The 18,314-nt window shown below is 56.2% G+C and overlaps 1 protein-coding gene across 4 annotated transcripts in view; it reads left to right on the forward strand.

Annotated features, from left to right (window-relative positions):
* The window catches only part of PTPRF (protein tyrosine phosphatase receptor type F), a 78,713-nt gene that overhangs the window by 18,987 nt on the left and 41,412 nt on the right, over window positions 1–18,314 (forward strand). For all 4 annotated transcript variants that reach the window (XM_058680033.1, XM_058680041.1, XM_058680037.1 and 1 more), the window contains exons 3-5: window positions 2,395–2,540; window positions 2,700–2,841; window positions 15,255–15,443. In XM_058680033.1, the coding sequence (XP_058536016.1) occupies window positions 2,395–2,540; window positions 2,700–2,841; window positions 15,255–15,443 (477 nt within the window). The remainder of the gene's footprint in view (window positions 1–2,394; window positions 2,541–2,699; window positions 2,842–15,254; window positions 15,444–18,314) is intronic.

Consider the following 18,314-nt stretch of genomic DNA (forward strand, 5'->3'; position numbering starts at 1 on the left):
CAGTCTCCACCTTTGGCACCCTTATGTGCCTGCACCTGGGCCACCCCGGAACCCAGTAAGAAAGAAGACTGGCAGGTGTCTCCCCCTTGCTGCGGGTGTTAAAGGCAGAAAAGCAGACCCCAAAAGTGTAGAAAAAATAATACCACCCCACACACACACGCACGTGCGTGTCATAAGCTGTGAGCACGAGTTATTACCTCACTCACCTCCCTAACACTTTGCCAGCAGCTGTGTGGTTGGTTGGCAGAGGGCGTTCCCAGAGAGCTCAGAGCCGGGACTGAGTCAGTGTGGGGTGGGGCAGCCAAGGGATCCAGGGAGGGTTTTTGAACCGATGATGTTTACCTTGAGAAGGGAAAGTGAGTAAGAGTTAGTGGGTGTAGACTTAGCTTAAGTTCTCAGCCAGACAAGCAACTGTGCAAAGGCCCGGAGGTCACAGGGAACCATGCTTTGTGCAGGGCATCCCAGAGGAGAGTGGCTGGGGTAGACCTGGAGGGCTCGGATCAGGAGGGAGCTGGCTGGTGGCAGAAGTGAGATTGGAGGCCGGAGTATGAGCATAGCGTGCAGCCGCGGAGATGGTATCTCCCGCATAGAAGGAGAGCAGGAGCTGTTCACCAAGTCTACAGGTGTGGGGCAGAGGGTGAGGGTGTCTGTGGGGGAGGAGTGCAGCCCCCTCCACCTCCCCTCAGAGGAATAGCCACAGAATGGGCTGTGTAGACAGCTGCACCCTGCTAAGGCCTGCACTTCTTTCAGAAGGTATGGAGGGAGGGATGTGCTCATTTTCTGGGCTTACCAGAGCCCTCTTCCCCCGGCCCGTGCTCCTCACCAAGACTGCCCCCGATATCCTCCGTGCCCTGGCTCCCCTGGCATATGGGCCTTGTTCCACTGCTTTTCTGTTACAGTAGCAGAGAATTAGATCAAAAGTGGGGAGTGGAATGCTGGCATTCTGGGCAGTGTCTTAATCTATGTGTCCACACCTGTATTGAATCATTCGTACATCTTTAAGAGAGGGCAAAAAGCGCAGTGGCACCAAATCCTCATAGGAACACCGGTTCCGGGCTGCCTGCTGATGGCCTGGGAAAAGCAGCAGCAGGTGGCCCAAGTGCTGTACCCCTGCACCCACATTTGGGACCCAGATGAAGCTCCTGGCTTTGGCTTGGCTCAACCCGGGCTGTTACAGCCACCTGGGGAGTGAACTGAAGATCTGTGTCTCCCTTTGTCTCTGTAACTGATTTTAAGTAAATAAATCTTTCCAAAAACATGTACAGGCCTCCCTGCAGCCTTTATTTCCTCCCAAGTCCCAGCTCCACATGCAGGCCCCTGTGCCATCCTATACTTCCTCACCTCCTGCTCATTCCATGGCCTGGCATCAGCCACGACCCTGCTCCTGACAAGGGCCCGCTCCTCCTGATCCCATGTGAGCTGTTTTGTGCCAGGTATTTTAGCCTCAGACAGCTTGAATTCAATTTCAGATATGCCTCTCAGTGGCTCTACGACTTTAGACAAGTGACCTGAGCCTCACAGGTGGGACTACTGGGGACAGAGAAGGGAATAAGAGTCCCTGCCCAGCAGAGAGCTGAATTTCTGTGCCAGGGTGCAGCCTGGGCCCCAGGCGCATGGGCACCAGGCAGGTGGTCCGAAAGGTCATTCCTCACGGTGTTAGTCCTTCTAGAGCTGTTCATTGGCCTGATTAATAGGACATGGATCTGCTGTCAGGGCTAACGAGGCGTTGCCACATCTTCATGAGCCAGATTTCTTTGGTTCTGTGACCCTGGGCAGCGGTATTCACAGGGAGGTGTGCTGTGGGCTGGCCCCAGGGTGTGTGCCAAGGTGATGTGGGTGTGTGGCTGCACAGAGACTAGACCCCTCCCCTACCTCCCAGTGTGTGGGGGACCCTGGGGAGCAGTCTGTCCAGCCTGTTGGGAGGCAGTAACAGCAGGGAGGGGCGGGCTTACAGGAAAGCATTCACCTGGGAAGGCATCCAGCGATACTTAGAAGCTGGAATGTCTGGGCCTTTGGGGCCCACTGGTATGTGGGGGCCAGGGAGAGGAGGAGGCACAGTTTCTGGCTGGAGCCTGGGGGTGGCTGGAGGTGCCATCCCCAGAAGGAGAGCGCTGGGGGAGGGGCAGTCTCCAGAATGCTTCTCCCTAGAGCTGGGAGTGGGTGAGGGTCCAAAACAGAAGCGTGACCTCCCAACGTGGAGTGTCTGGTTTCTCGCATCAGCACCTGGCACATGGAGCCTTATGCAGGGCTAGGGATTGTTACTGGTTTCCCTGGAAATCCCTCTGAGTTGGGGCCCTCCCACTGTCTTCCCCAGGGACTACCTGCCACCTGCACTTCTGGCCATACCGGTAGTGGCCAAACCCTAATGAGTTGGTGTCTCCCTCTCTCTTATAGGCAAACCTGTGTTCGTTAAGGTCCCTGAGGACCAGACAGGGCTGTCGGGAGGTGTGGCTTCCTTCGTGTGCCAGGCCACAGGGGAACCCAAGCCGCGCATCACGTGGATGAAGAAGGGAAAGAAAGTCAGCTCCCAGCGCTTCGAGGTGCGGCCTCCATGGGAAGGGGCAGGCAGGACTCAGGGTCTGTCTGCTCTGAGATCTAGTCCCACACCTCTCCATGGGCCTTCTGGGGGAAGAGGACAGCTGGCTGAGTGGGCTCCCATATCCTAAGTGGGCTGTGACAGCACTTGTGTCCTCTGACAGGTCATTGAGTTTGATGACGGGGCAGGGTCCGTGCTGCGGATCCAGCCATTGCGAGTGCAACGGGACGAAGCCATCTATGAGTGCACGGCCACCAACAGCCTGGGGGAGATTAACACCAGTGCCAAGCTCTCAGTGCTTGAAGGTATGTGCCAGAGAGGGACCCGCTGTGCTGGACACAAGGACAGAGGCATGGGGAAAGCCAGCCAACCCTGTCCCTGTTACAGGCCTGTATGTATTTGGCACAAAGGTGGGCTGATCAGTTTGGCGTTGGCTGAAGTCAGTGGTGGACAGGGTTCGCCCCTGTACCCAGCCTGGACTGTTCAGCTTGTGCGAAGGGCAGGTAGTACTGCTGGGTTCTGCTGGGTTCCTGCTCACCTGAGGTCGGGTCTGGATCTGGCAGCGATGTGGAGCTGCAGCTGTGTGTTCTTGAGGCTATGTGACTGTGGACCTGAGTTTTGTGTGCTGTATGGCAGTAGGTGTTGAACAGGTGTGTTCCTGTTTTGCCACTGTGTGCAAGTGCCCAGGCAGGTGATTGAGATTCTGTGGATTTTGATGTTTTCTGTCTGTTGCTGCCTCTTCCATTCTTTCCCACAAACACTCCCTGGACTGTCCTGGAGTGCTCATCTTGAGAAAGTCTCAGCCTGGGGGACTGGGGGTACCCAGGGAGGGGGAACTGTGTCTGAACCACATCTTGAGAGGTAGGAGTTGGGGGCAGTAGCACATGGTAAGGCACAGAGAGAGAATGGAACTGTCGTTGCACGCTGAGGTTTCGCTGGGGGCTTTGGGGGTTGGGGGCAGAGTTGGAGGCTGCAGGCAGCAGAGATGAATGGAGGACAGCCCAGGCCTGGGGAGGAGGTGGGTGGACACATGGGGTCAGGCTGAGCACCTTGCTCCCACAAAGGGAGCCGCGCAGGGTACGGAGCAGCGTGCTCAGGCCCTGCTGTGGCAGATTCAGCAGGCTGGCTAGGGTCTGTGGGTATATTTTCAAAATATTGCTTTGATGTGGTTTTTAACCATTTTTCATTATTATTTTTAAAGATTTATTAATTTATTTGGAAGAGTTACAGAGAGAGATCCATCTGCTGGTTTACTCCCTAAATGACCACAATGACAGAGTCTAGACCAAGCCAAAGCCAGGAGCCAGGAGCTTCATCTGGGTGTTCCACATGGGTGGTAAGAACCAAAGCACTTGAGCAATCTTCCGCTACCTTTTCCAGGCCATTAGCTGGGAGATGAATTGGAAGCAGAACAACCAGGATACAAACTGGCGTCCAGGTGGGCTACCAGCACTGCAGGCAGCAGCTTGGCGTGTTGCACCACAACATCAGCCGCTATATTTGTATTTATTTGGGAGATACATAGAGGCAGAGTGAGCTCCCACCTGCTAGCTCACTCCCCAAATGCCTGCAACTGCCAGGGCTGGGCAGGAACCAGAGCCAGGAGCACAAACTAGGCTTCCCCCATACGGATGGCGGGAACCCAGTTACTTTAGGCATCACTGATGCCTCCCAAGTGTCTTCAGTGGAGGGGAGTTGCAATGAGGAGCTGGAGCAAGAGACCAAACATGGGTCCTCCAAGGTGGGCTGTGAGTTAACTGTGAGCCTAAACGCCTGCTGCTGCTTTTTCACATGCAATCTGTTCCCTGTTGAAACACTGAAAAGCATAGAATAGCATATAGGAAGCATTTAAATCACTCATTATCTTACCTCCGTCCTTAACATCTGCTGTGTTGGATTTTTTTTTTTTTTTTTTGGCCCATTTTCTGTGCCTACATGTTTGTGTCTACACTCTATATCAGACATGAGGTCACACCAGTGATCTGTGGACTACTCTTTCAAAACAAAAAGAGGGCACATGCGTTTGGAGCAGAAATTCAGTGACAGTTTGTGGCACCAGAGGCTCACATTGGAGTCCCTGGGTTCAGGTTTCTACGTTGCTCCTCATGCATCTTCCTGTTAATGTACAGTCTACACATTATGTGGTGGTTCAAGTACTTGGGTCTTTGCCACCCACATAAGAGACCTGGATTGAGTTCTAAACTCCTGTGTCTGACCTTGCTGAACCCCAACTGTTGGAGGAGCAAGCCAGCAAGCCAGTGGGGAGATCTCTTTGTCTGTCTTTCTCTGTGTAGCACACACACAGAGAGCAGACGTCAGGGACCAGCATTTGCCCTTGTAATTAAAACAATTGTGACCGATCTGACACGTGGCCTAGTGGCTAAAGTGCTTACCTTGAATGCGCCAGGATCCCATATGGGCACCGATTCTAATCCTGGCAGCCCAATCCCCATCCAGCTCCCTGCTTGTAGCCTGGGAAAGCAATCAAGGACGGCCCAAAGCCTTGGGACCCTGCACCCGCGTAGGAGACCCAGAAAAGGCTTCTGCCTCCTGGCTTTGGATCGGCACAGCTCTGGCCATTGCGGCTTGGGGAGTGAATCATCAGACGGAAGATCTTCCTCTCTGTATCTCCTCCTCTCTCCCTCTCTATGTATCTGACTTTACGATAAAAGTAAATAAATCTTAAAAAAAAAAAAAAACTTGTAACTATTGTCAGAGACCCTGCATTGAATTCCTGGCTCTTGTTCCTCACTCCAGCTTCCAGCTGACTTGGATCTTGGGACTCGGCTGTGTTGGCTTCAGGAGTTGACTTTCTGCCACTCAGGAGGGAGACCTGGATAGAGCTTCTTGCTTCCAGCTTCCCCAAGCTGTTGTTGCTGGCATTTATGGGGTGAACCAGCAGATGGGAGCTCTCTGTCTCTCTGCCTTTCAAATCTATAAACAAAACCAACAAACCAAAACAGAAACCTCATATTGTGAACATCTTCCTTGCCATTAAATATTTTTCTGCATCATTATTTTTAATGGCCAGGGTAAGGCTATATTACATGGAAGCAGCCATTCCCTTATTGTTGGACATGTTTGTTGTTCAAAGTCTTTTGCCTTTAGAAATAAATGCCCTACATAGCCTGGTGGACAGGTGCATTCACCTTCCTGATTATTTCCTTGTCCCAGGTCCATGGAAATAGAATTGCTAGGTCAGAGGGCACACTCAATTCTAAGCCTTTCAGTATTTGCAGAAGGTTCTATCTACTGGCAAGCAGGTCATAAGAGGACCTCTTTTCTGTACATTTTTACCACCATGAATTATAATTTTAAAAAAAATACATCTTTGCCAACTTAATTGGCAAAAAAAAAATGGCATCTCACTTAATTTGCATTTCTTTGATTGCAAGAGCAGTCGAACATCTTTTCACATTGGCCATTTTTACGCTGGAACTTTTCTATGTTCATACAGGCATCCACTCTGAAACTCTTTTGCCGTTGTGTCTTGGGTAGTCAGTGGGTTCCACAGTCTTCACGCAGCCCTCTCCATCAGGGCTGTGGAGGACCATGGTGAAGAGCAGGGACTTGGACCATGCGCTCTCCGGGCATCCTTGGACCAGTCCCTCTGCCCCTCAGCCTCATTTGTTCCATGTGTGAATAGGGCTGTGGCCACCCAGGCTGGTTCGGAGAGCTGAATTCGGTGCAGTTAGGCACTTCCCAGGCTTGTGACCTGAATGCACAGCTCCCCTGGGGCTGGAAGGTGTATCTCCCCAGGTGGACATGAAGATGCTGCCTGTCCCCTCCATTCCCTTGAGGGAAGGAAGTTGTGGAGCTGAAGCCCAGAGGACAGGCCCCAGGCCAGAATCCCTGCCTGCCACTCCTAAACTCACCGTCTCCACATGTGACCTGGGAACAGGTATTTCAGCTCTGTCCTTTCATCATCTGGCCTGCTATGACACTTGGCAGGTGGCTGGAGGGCTGAAACTGGGGCTTGTGCTCCAAAGGGCACGGACTGGGAAACAAGGTTTCCTCTAAACCCCAAGCCACTGCCCTTGGCAGCTGCTGCATCTAACAGACACAGGTGGTGTTTCCAGGCTGGAGGTGAAGGGACCTTCCTGGGTAGGGTTTCTCGCTCAGGGACCAGGGGTATATGCTTGTACTCCCAGGTGCTGCCAGTGTCTGGGGGGCATTGTGGGTGGGACAAGTTCCTGCCCTGGCCCTGCTCCCGCGGAGGGACTGGCAGTGGCTGCCATGGGTTTGAACGGGCCCCTCCTGCTCCTGAAACAGAACCCAGAAGACAAAATGCTGACTTTCCCGGTGTGTGTAACCTTGACCAACTCCTGACTTAGAAAAAAGAGCACAGGCCAGGGAGGCGGGGTTGCATGGAGGTAGCCCAGGCTGTGACTGCCCTGCCTTACCACCTGAAGCTGAGGTGCCCACAGGAACTGGGTGAAAGGATGGCTTTCTGGAGCTCTGGGGTAGGATCAGGAGAGAGCCAGGAACACTGGGGAGCCACATGGGGCACACGGAGGGTGGGATGAGGATGAGACTGGGCCGGACTTCTCCAAACACGTGAGGAATGGCCAGACTCGCCCAGGGCTGGACTTGAGGCTGCTGGGACACCTGGCTCAGGTGTGGGTTCTTCACTCCTAACAGGAGCCCCAGCCTGCCACCAGCCCGCTTCCCTCATGCCTCCCTGCAGCCTCCACACCCTGCTTCCATGGAGCCTCGCGCTGTCTAGGGAAAACCTTTCCTTGGCCTCCTCACTGACCCCCCCCACATTGGGGCCAGCACAAGGTGGGGTGCCCAGTACCCGCTGGCTGGGGGCGAGCCTGTCCATGCCCCACGTTCCTGTCTGAGTGGTAATTGAAGCCATTAGCGCGCCAGCCTCTCCCTCGCGGTAATGGCAGGAAAAGCTCTTCTCGCTCTGCACTCTTGAGGCGGCGGCTGAATCACTCCCCCTCCAGCCCGCCCGCTGCCGCCACTGAGACAGGGAATCTGACATTTTCCCTCGCAAGGGAGGGAGTGCTGGGGGAGGGGAGGCAGGCCTAGATTCCCCGGCCTTTCCTCCAGGAGGTGGGGGCATCAAGGGCCTGCAGCTAAGTCTAGGACAGCAGGTGCCAGGCCAGGCAGGAAGTGGGGCCAGCAAGAGGTATGGGTGGGGCCTGGTGACAGGATAGGCAGGCAATCTGGATGGACAAGGAAGAAGGGAACAGGGAGAAGGAGAAGGAAAAGAGGCTATGGGTTAAGGATGTGTTGTTTCCAACTCATCTTGGGGTCTGGCCGTGAGGGCTTGGCAGGCTGGCAGCAGCTGTGGCATTTGTCTTGTGATCATGGATACAGCAGCTCCTGTGTGGTGTGTGTGCTGTGGGTGCTCTGTGTGCCGTGTGTAAGGCAGTGTATGGTGCAGCTTGCACTGCTCCTTATACAAGGGGGTGTAAAGCAGACTGTGTGCATGCAGGTGCCAGTAGGGGGAGGGGCACGGAGTGCACAGCAGGTGGTGTGAACCTTATAGGCTCTGTATGCAGCAGGCAGTATGTGTGTTGGGGGGATGCGTGCACGCAGGTGCAGCAGTACAATGGGACTGTACTGCAGGTGCTCTGCACCTTATGAGCTAAGTGGAGGGGCGTGTGCAGGAAGTCGCCTATGCTGAACCAGTGGGGTCAGAAGTGCTGTGTCTAAGCTCATTATCTCTGAGGCCCCCTGAAGAGCCGTTCCTGAAGCTGGTGGCCAGCCAGGGCAGCTGGACACAAAGAGACAAGGGACAGTATGATTGGGCTCAGCTACTCTCAGCACCTGCACGAGCTCCTCAGCATCTGGCAGCCAGGCCAGGGGGCAGGATACACTAGGTGAGGGTCCTGCCCAGACCTGTCTTAGGAAGATCTTGGGGGACTGTGTCTTCTTTCTCTCTTTTCCCCACCAAGACCTGTGGCACCAAGGCTCTGTGCCACATGCTCCCACTTGACCTTTGTGTCCACATAAGCATGTCGCCCAGACCCAGAAACCTAGGTGGCTCTATGGAGGGTCTGGCGTTGACTGCCCTGGGGCGGAGTCTCAAGGAGAAGCCATTTGGCCGGTGCATGGTAAGAGGCCAGACAGGGAGCTGGTCAGGGTTGTGTGGACCTGGTTGCACAGTAGCTTTGACTTTGGAAGGCTTTGAGACCTGTGGGTGATAAAGGACTTCTAGAGCCCATTCCCCAGTCCCTTTAAAAACAGGCCTAGGGACAGAGGCCCTATAAGCAACCTAGGACCACATCCTATTGTGTCCTAGGTTGGGCTGGATGGGTGTGTCTTCTGCCAGGGAGTCATCTCTCCCTGCTCCACCTTGCTCCCTGCCCCAGGCCTGTCTGTGGCCTCCACCCACAGAACGACTGGGTCCAGGTCTGACGTTGAGAGATGAGAAGTTGCTTCACACGTGGCAGGATGTGCCCCCTTTCTGTTGTCTGCCTGGGAACCAAGGTGACAGACAGACTGGTTTTGCAGAAGCTGAGCCTGCTACGTACCTTGCTAGCAGCCTCAGAAAACATCAAGAGGGCCCCAGGCCAGCCTCTGTCCCTTTCCCGGCAGCTCAGTCATGCAGCAGCCAGGGTCTGTGTGACTTGTCCTCCTCCATCCCCGACCCCAGCCCTGCCATGGCCACAGGAGGTTGTAGGCCCCGGACATGAGGACAAGAGAGCTATCAGATAGACAGCCACTGACAGGGGACCTTTGAAGGTTGGAGTCTGGGTTGGTTGGTATCTGGGATCCCCCATCTGTCTTGGTTCTGGTCTGACTACCTTCTGAATGGGTCATCCTGGAGGCTGGGCAGTCCTCTTCCCTCTTCCCTTGGCCTTGGATGGTGCTCCCCGGATCTGCTGTGTGTACATGGCCTCTTTGCTCATTCCTTTTTCCCTGGTCACTCTCAGGACCACAGTGGAGCCATCAGATCCAGAACAGTCCACCAAGTTGGAATTTTCAGCATCCCCATGGGTGTACTTTTTCTATCCTTATTTTCCAGGAGATGACTTTGTTTGGGGTGAGGTTGGGGGTAACATGATCAACCTTTAGCTTCTAAAGAGGCCCCTGTGGATGCAGAGTGAGGTATGCCCAGATCAGTGAACAGGACCTGGGCTTGGAGGTGGGGTCAATGAGGGGAACAGATCAGAAGCAGAATAGAAGTAGTGTGGCCTGCCCAGCCCCCTGTGGGGTTGGGGAGGGGTCAACACCCTGTGGGGCTAGGTAGATGGTGAAATTGTTTTCCAAGACTCAGATAGGGGCTTGAAGGGACAAGCTGATTGTCCCGCTAGAAATCTGTGGAATTGGGCTTCTGTATGCATCAGGGTGGGGGTGGGGAGTCTGCGAGGCCCAAGTACATTTGCCTGGCACTCCAGAGGGGACGTCTGGGGATGGTGCTGCGAAAGCTGAGGAATGGCAGATTCCAGGGAGCCAGAGCCAAGATCAGAGACAGGGCTCGAGCTGAGTCTTGGCATTGGGAGGAGATTCCCAAGAGAGGAGGGAAGCCAGGCCCGTGCCAGGATGTGGAAGTCAAGAAAAGGAGTGTGTGGAGGAGGAGGGGAAATGGTACGCGGGGCAGGGTGGCGGCCAGGCAAGTGCCGGCAGCATCCTTTGGATTTAGCTCTGTGGAGTCATCACTGACCTTGGTGAGTGAGCCACGGCAGCAGTGTGGGTGGCAGCTGGGCTGCAGGGGGCTGAGGAGAGAGTGGGAGGCAGGCTTGTCCATGGGCTGGAGTGGCTGGAAGCAGTGCCTGAATGGACGGGAAGAGTCTCTATATAGAAGTGGGGTGGGGGAACCCCAGGAGGAAAGTCCAGCCCCGAGCCCGCAGGCTGATGTGGATTGGGCATCTTCCACTGGGGACATGGCCCCCTGCAGCCCTGCCTTCGGCAGGGAGGTGGTGGCAAGGCCTCTCTACCCCAGGTTCAGTAGGGCCATGCAGAGCGCCAGGGAAGCCCAGGGCGGGGCGGTGACTGAGAGGGGGAGGCCCGGCTGCCGACAGGCCCCAAACAGCTGAGATTCAAAAACAAAACAGGCTTTTAAGATGCCAAGTTTGATGAAATCTGAGTGCTGGAAGAGGTGGGAGTTTTCTCTTGGAAAAACAGCTGAAAATTGAGACTGAAAGCTGCGAAGGGAGATGGGCCCAAGGCTCTCTGGGCTCCGCTTTCTGCCTGGAAGCCCGGCTCTCTAGGAGAGTGGGAGCTCATGGCTCTGGGGGGCCTTCTGCCCTGTCGCCCAGGGTGGAGCTGGCTCACACACCAGGACCTTGGCTTCCTGGGAGTGCCTGAAGGGCACTGCCACCCAAGAGGCTCCTTCATGTATCTCTGTCCCTGCATGTGGCTCCAGGGGGGCACATGTCTCAGCACATGCATGTCTCTGACATTACACGACCGCCTATGTGTGCTTCCATGTGTGCGTGTCCCCCTCTGGCTGTGCTTTCATTGCGTCCACAGGTACATGTCACTGCAGGTGCCCATCCGTGCACACACACACAGAGGTTTCTATTTTTGCACCTGTTTCTCCATGGTGGATCTGGAGTATCTGTGATCAGAGACAGGGTGAGGCCAGACCTACCACTCACACATAGGGAAAGGGGTCAGACTTACATCACTGCCCCCCCTCAGGGAGCCTGTGTTGTGTGCCTGCGCGTGTCGCACAGGGGAGAAGGGTGTGCTGGCAGATGCTGCTGGGTACCCTGGGACCCTGCCCTGAGCAGCGTCTCCATCTGTCAGCATCCTCATGGTATAGCCCCCTCCCTATGGCTCAGACTGTGCCTCAGGCATCCCAGGCTGAGCTGGACAAAGAGCCTCTTGTGTGCTTAAAGGGGGCCTCCGCGGCTCCACCTGGTCACTGCTCTGGGCCATCCTCCTGCCTCTCCTGTCAGTACCCCACATATGCCCCAGTGCCCATCTGACCCGCCCTGCTGCTGCCCTCCACCCTGCTCCCCTTCTCCTCCTTTCTCCAGTGTTTCACTTCTTCCTGGAAACGACCAAGATAGCAAGCAGGTGGGCAGTCAAACCAGTGGGCTTCACTACAGGACCTCAGCCACTTCAGCCTCACTCTCCCAGCCCCACTCTGCCCCCTCTACACGCCATCATCTTCCTCTGCCTATGCAGGGGAGGGGACAGGTCGCCCACTGCAACGTTCAGAGGAAGGAGAGGTTCATGGACACATGTGCCCCCGCTGCAAGTGTGCACAGATCTTTGTGGGCAAACTATGGGGAATGTGCGTGCTACCTGTGCACGAGTGAATGCGCAGACTCCTACCACCGGGCACCCCCTGCTTCCTCATCCCTGACTTCCCTTTGTGTCCAGGGATCATCTTATCAGAGATTGGCCCGGGAAGACAGATACCATGGACACTGCGTGAGGCTGTAGCAGCAGATATGGGGTCTCCCCGCACTCTGCTGGGCACCTGGTGGGGGTCAGGTGTACTGTTATGTGGAGTGGGAAAGCCTAAGGGGAGGGTTCCCTGGAGTTGCCCTAGCAGGGTCCTGGGCAGGCAGCAGGCGGAGCGGGGAGGGTCGCAGCTGCTCCGCCCAAGCCGGGGTGGGAAGGGCGGCGCCCAGTCGACCGCGGATGCGCGCACTCCACACGGACACGCGCAACCCTGCCGCCGCCGCGGCGCCCGCCTCTCCGCCGTCGCCATGGTTACTGGTGGCCTGGAAGGGGGATGGGCCCCTCTCTCCCCTCTTGTGCTGACTGCCCTCAGTCACCACCAAGCGCATTTTGAGGGACCTGGGAGTAACGGCTACTTCCCGGTGGTGGACTGTGGGTGCAAGCCTTCAGGTGTGCACATGTGAGGACACTGGGGCTCCTTTTGGGGTAAATCCAGGCTCCCCCGAGTTTGGGCTGGGGTCTGTGTGGAACCCTGAACCGCGCCCCCAGCTGGCAGGGGAGCGTCACAGGGGAGCTTTCCCCCACACCTCTCTCAATCCCCTGCCCTCCCTACAGGTGTTTCCCAAGAGCAGCAGTCCTTCCACCTGGGATTGTCCAAACCCCACCTCCCCTTTACCTGCGTGACCTTGAGCAAGGTTCTGACCCTTCTTAAGCCTTGTGCACTAGTGGATCTCCTAAGGTTTAGGTGAAGATTAAGTCATTTGGTCAAGGCAGGACCTGGACCAAAGTAAATGCCTTGTAACCTGTTATCCCTCCTATTCTTGCTTTCCCAGTGCTTGATGGTTTTGGGGTGTTGGTATGATGTCAGCCCCAGCAGTCCAGGCCCTGTGGGTACTTTGGGGATGTTCTGGGGGTGGGTAGGGCTGTTGACACCCCCATGCTCAGTGCTTGTGGTCGGCAGCTGTTCTTGGCTGCGGGTAAAGGTGCTAGGCCCCTGGGTGATTCTAAGGGACTGTGCCAGGCAGCCATGGGTTGCTCCCAAGGGGGTCTTTGCCTTCCTGTGAGGCCCACTTCCCCTCACCCGGCTGTCAGGACAGCAGCCTTGGAAGCGCAGCCTGGAATCCTGCTTGGCACAAGGGAATGGCTTTGGGTCCCGCTGTTTTACAGACAGCTCTTCACACTCACCGGTTTCAGACTCTGGCGGCAGTGCCTGAGGGATGATCTGAGCCAAGGACAGAGCCATTGAGGGTGCGATAATTGAGGGAGGAAAATTAATTGTCCTTAATTTGGCATAAATCCCAAAGACTTTCCCCGTGTCAGGAATTCAGAGTGGATTCCTGGGACACAGGGCCGCAGGCATACGGTTTTTCCTTCTCCTTGGTCCGTACCTCGCAGGTGCATAGGGAGGCCACCTGACTTCTGGGTTCTCATTCTAGCTGGTCTCCCCTCTCCACCTCCCCCTATTCTAGTCCCCACCCAGTTGCTCACAGGGGACGTGGCGGGGAGGGAGTCGAAGGGACACATCTGAGCAGGTTTCAGTGAGGTTTGAGCACAGCCAGATGGGGTCCTGGTGGGCAGGATAGTTCCAACAGCCATAAGTGCCCCCTGACTATGAGTGGGGGGCAGGGTAGGCAGCAAGCCTTGGACCCCAGTTCCTGCCCAGTGGGGCCTTCCCATAAGGCATAGTTGTCAGGTGAAGGAAGCCATCATCTGGCTTGGTGCATTCCTAGTCCTTTTCATTCCCCGCCTCCCTCTGTTCTCTTGCTGCTGTTTAACGTTTTCTTTTTTAAAATCCAAGTTGAAAGTCAGGGCGCTGTGGGATCATATTTACAGCCAAGGAAATGCTGGGTTTACATCCAGAATTTATGGATGGGGCTGCAAGCCGGGACACGTACAGCCGTGCTGCAGATCCTGCCGCCCCACTTCAGTACCTGTCCCTTCTCTCTTTGGGAAGGTCTGGCAGCTGGGGTCCAGCAGCAGCTCCCAGGGGCTGGAGGGGTCTTGCCCCTTGCCTGGCTCCTCCAGCTTCCTTGCCCCTTAATCGCTCCCCTGGATTTCTCAGTGTCTCCAGGGATGTCTTGCTCTGCCAAACCTTTCCTCCCTTCCCGCTGAGTATGCCAGGTGCTTCACCCCCGGCATAAGAGCCTGACCTCAGCAAATGTTTTCACATGCTCGACTTGTGCTGGGCCTGCTGCAGGGGTGGGGAGGTGTACAGTAGCATTGGTCACCCCCACCATGGAGCCCAGCTTCCTGCAGGGAGGTAGACAAAGGACAGCTGCCCCCATTTTACCTGGCATCCACATCAGTGGACAAATTCTGCAGGTTCTTACAAACACTTGACAGCTTGGTCCCAGTAGAGAGAGCCTCTCAACAGCCTAGGATGGCAAGGAGACCTAGGTCCCAGCTCCAGTACCTGTCTGCCCGGTGGTTCAGCCTTGAGTAGCCACACTTGTGTCCACTGATCTGCCTTAGGTACAGATTCTGTGTCAGGTGCTCTCTAGCAGCACGGGTGCAAGATCGGTTATGGTCCTATGGATGCCTCACAGGTTGGGCACAGGAACCCTGTGCATAGACCAAAGCAGAGGCATGGATAACAGTGGCAGCCCCCACACCAGGCCCCCCAGAGCTGGTGGAGACACAAGTCCTACCTGTCTTCACCAGTCTATAGCCTGGTGCCTCATTGCTCCCAAGGGGCAAGGAGCAGGCAGCTGTTGGGGCCACTGCAGGAGTGCAAGGAAGCAGGCTGTACTGACACTTGTCCCTGTCGCCACTCAAAAGGGATTTCCTGGGGCTACAGCCCTTGAGAAGCCAGGAGAGAAAAGTTGTTTGGCCTCCCCTCCCGGGCTTTTTTATTTCCTTAGCATCTACATATTCAGAAATGGGCAAGACTGGAGTCAGGCCCCAGGAAGAAAGTGGGTTTTGGTGGAGCAGGGGTACCAGGCTGAAGCCCAGACCCTGTCATGGGGTAGCTAAAGGCTGGATGCAAGCAGGTGTGGAGGGACTGCTGTGCGTGTGCGCGCACGTGGATCAGGGCACAGGTGATGGCTGTGGGTGTCACAGTACACCTAGGGCCCCGTGGCCTGGTGTCTGCGCAGTGCTTTCTGCTGTGACTGGCAGAGCATTGATCCTTGTTCTTCCCAGGGCCCAGAGCAATAAACGCTGATGTCTTTGGTCTAAGGCACTCCTTAAGCCTGCCCCTTCCCAGACAGGGCCAGGGTGGGACCTATTGCAGCCCCCTGCTCTGCCAGGGATCCTCTTGGGAGGGGCAGCCTTTAGACAGGGTGGAGGAGAGTAAAGGATCCCTGCCCATCTGGGCATCAGTGGGTGGGGTGAGAGGGCAGCTGCCCACAGGGATGTGCTGGGCAGGGCTGGGTCAGCACTGATGTGTCCATTCTGTCTGCAGAGGAGCAGCTGCCTTCTGGCTTCCCCACCATCGACATGGGGCCACAGCTGAAGGTGGTGGAGAAGGCCCGCACAGCGACTATGCTGTGTGCAGCAGGTGGAAACCCAGACCCAGAGATCTCTTGGTTCAAAGACTTCCTGCCTGTGGACCCCACCGTGAGCAATGGCCGCATCAAGCAGCTGCGTTCAGGTGAGCAGAGCTCAAGGCCCAAGAGGCCACCCGACCTTACAAGAGGCATGCTGCCAGAACCCTGCCCCTCTGAGTCCCTGTTGTCTGGGGGCTTCCCTCTAGACCCATGGGCCAGACATCTTGCCCCAGGCCAGGGAGGGGCACGACCTGAGAGCCTCCTCCTCTGTTGGGGTTGTCAGACTTGACTACTAGCGAGAGTTCTGCCAAGGTGCTTGTGGGGATCAGCCCTCCACTGTCCCCACACCTGGTCAAGGATGGGGCCTGCACGACACCCCCTGTTTGCTTCTGCACACAGAAGAGCTTAGCTTGCTCTCCTGATTCCTCGGACTTCCCAAGGCTGTGCCCTAGGGGTACAGAACCAAGCAGGGGGACTTGCTGTGTGTCCCTTGGACCCCCAGAGCCACTTGCCTCCTCTGGATGCCTCAGCGGAGCCGGCTTGAAGCCCTTGGGATCAAGGATGCCGCTGTGACCAGGCAGGAGGTGTCGCCCGGTTGATCGATCTGCCCGGGAGGCTCCTGCCAGGATAATTGATTCCGATTTTGTGGGAACGGAGCTGGCGTAAAGGGAGCTTGGAGTCAGCTGGATTCCATTCTGTGTCTGCCGCCAGTGTGGGCTGGACCCGTAGACCTTGCCCCAGAAGTCCTGCTGGCTGCGGGATGGTGGGCTGCAGGCGAATGGGCAGTGCCAGCCAGAGCCCCTGCTGCCTGTCAGCCGTGATGTCAACATGGAAAAGGAGGAAGTGATGTTACCCTCTTGGGACCTTGCAGACGCCCGCCAGACCCTGCAGTGCCAGACCCTCCCCGCCAGCCCCCTTCAGGCATCCTGCCCCATCCCCCTACCAGCCAGTGCCCAGGGAGAGGATGGAGAGAAGAGTCGCCCAGCAGGACAGGATTCTGGCCCCAGCCACGGCCGCCTGAGACAGCCCACGAAGTGTTAGCTCATTTAATTTAATTAAAACTCAACAAGATGGAGGCAGCTGTAGTGCAGTTAATTAAAACAACCATAATCAAGGCAGGAAACGGTCCGGCAGTGTTCGTGGCCGCTGCCCAGCACTGCACGGCAGCTGGCTTGGTTTGGCTCCCCTGCGCTTCTCCGATAGGTCACCCAGGCAGCCAGACTGGCTGTGGTGGGCAGTGGTGCTGGGAAGCTGCCCTGTTTGATGCATTCAGTCATCAAGTATTTGCCATGTGCCGGGCCTGTGCCACCCCGTCCCTGCCACTGCATTGTGGGGCCCTCTGTGTCCCTGCCGCATTCTGACTCTGTCCCGCTTTCCCTGCAGTATGGCTTCCTCTGCCTGTGGGAGTACTGCCCTTGACCCAGTAGGATCTGCCTTTGCCTGAGCTTTAGGTGCAGCTGTCCAACTGCCCTCTGGGTGTCCCCTCCCCCGCCGACCGGCAGGAGTAGCCGCCTCCTTCCCACACAACTTTTGACCCCCTGTCCACGCATGACAGTCTTCCAACCTGGATTGTTCAAGCCCACTTCCAGCCCTCTTACTCCAGGCAGGGGCCGAATGCCTCGGTTTATGCGCCACACTGCCCTCACCTTGGTCCTTCTCTGCTGCTGAGGCCTGGTGCTGTATCTCTGCAAAAGTCTGTCTTCTGTCCTGGTCAGAGCTTTCTGTCCACATCTCTCCCACACTTCGTCGGCCTCTGTGGTGCCTCAGTGCCTTCATGGTGGCATCCTTGTGGCGTGTCCCTTGCTGGCATCTGCAGCTCTGCTTCCTCGGGTCCCAGGTGCATGCTTGCCGGCCCCGTGGCCCATGTTACCTGGCTGCTTACAGCATCAATGTTCTTGTCCTTAGGGACACAGCAAGGAGTAAGGGAGACAGCAGAAGCCCAAGCTGAGTTGATCACCCCCAGCAGGGACCCAGGAGTGGAGGGGAGCTGTTCCTGCCACCTGCTGATGCCCCTCTCCCCTAGAGCTGCTCAGTTCCAGCCTCACCCTCCTCCTGGCCCTCTGCTCCCCTTCTTGTTCCTTGGCTTGAAAGTTTCTATCATCAGAGCCTCAGAGTACTCCTCCAGGACCCATCCCACTTCATCTGGGCACCCCTTGCAGGGAGGACCTGGTACTAAACCCAACCCAACACAAGCCCAGCCGTAAGAACATTCTCTGAGCCCTAGTGGAGTAATTGAGTTCATGAACTTGATCATGTCCTCTTGTCCTCCCAGACTGACATCCACTTCTCCCCATTCTTCCCAAGCTCAACCTCACTTGGTCACCTTCCCTGCCAGCTGGAAGCTGTGACCTAAGAGCCATGGCCCAGTACAAGCTCCTGAAGGGCCTTCGTCACCCGCTTCTGCCTTGACGCAATAACCTCCTCCCTCCCTGTCTGACCCTGATCTGTGACCCTCGACTCTAGTAGCCTCTGCCCATTTAGAAGGGTGAAAGCTGAGGCTGTTCTGTGTGAGTTTTACAGGCACGTCCCATCATGGGGTGGACTCAGGCCCCTGAGCACTCGGCTGTGTGCAGGGACCTGCATAGTTTCCACGTCGCTGACAGCGGACAAAGTGCTCTCCCATGCTTTGTTGCAACTCCCCCATAGCCCTAAGAAATAGGACTTGCTGGGATGATCTTGCCCACTTTACAGCTGACTTAAAGGAGTCATCTGGGGTCACACGTGGAGACCAATAGTCTGGGAGCTTCCCTGTGAGGTCACAGCAGGACCTGGGGAGTGGCTGGACCCTACTAGGGCCCAGGAGTTGCACAGTACCACCCTCTCCAGACCTCTGGCTTACCTTTCATCAAATGGCCACCACTAACACAGGAGCTTCTGTCCTGGTCTCCCACATTTGATGCAGGGACCCAAGCACTTGAGCCAATCTCTGCTGCTCTCCCAGGAGGATTAGCAGGGAACTGGATCAGAAGTGGAGT

Source organism: Ochotona princeps, chromosome 2, assembly GCF_030435755.1.
Source record: "Ochotona princeps isolate mOchPri1 chromosome 2, mOchPri1.hap1, whole genome shotgun sequence".
Classification (NCBI taxonomy): Eukaryota; Metazoa; Chordata; class Mammalia; order Lagomorpha; family Ochotonidae; genus Ochotona; species Ochotona princeps.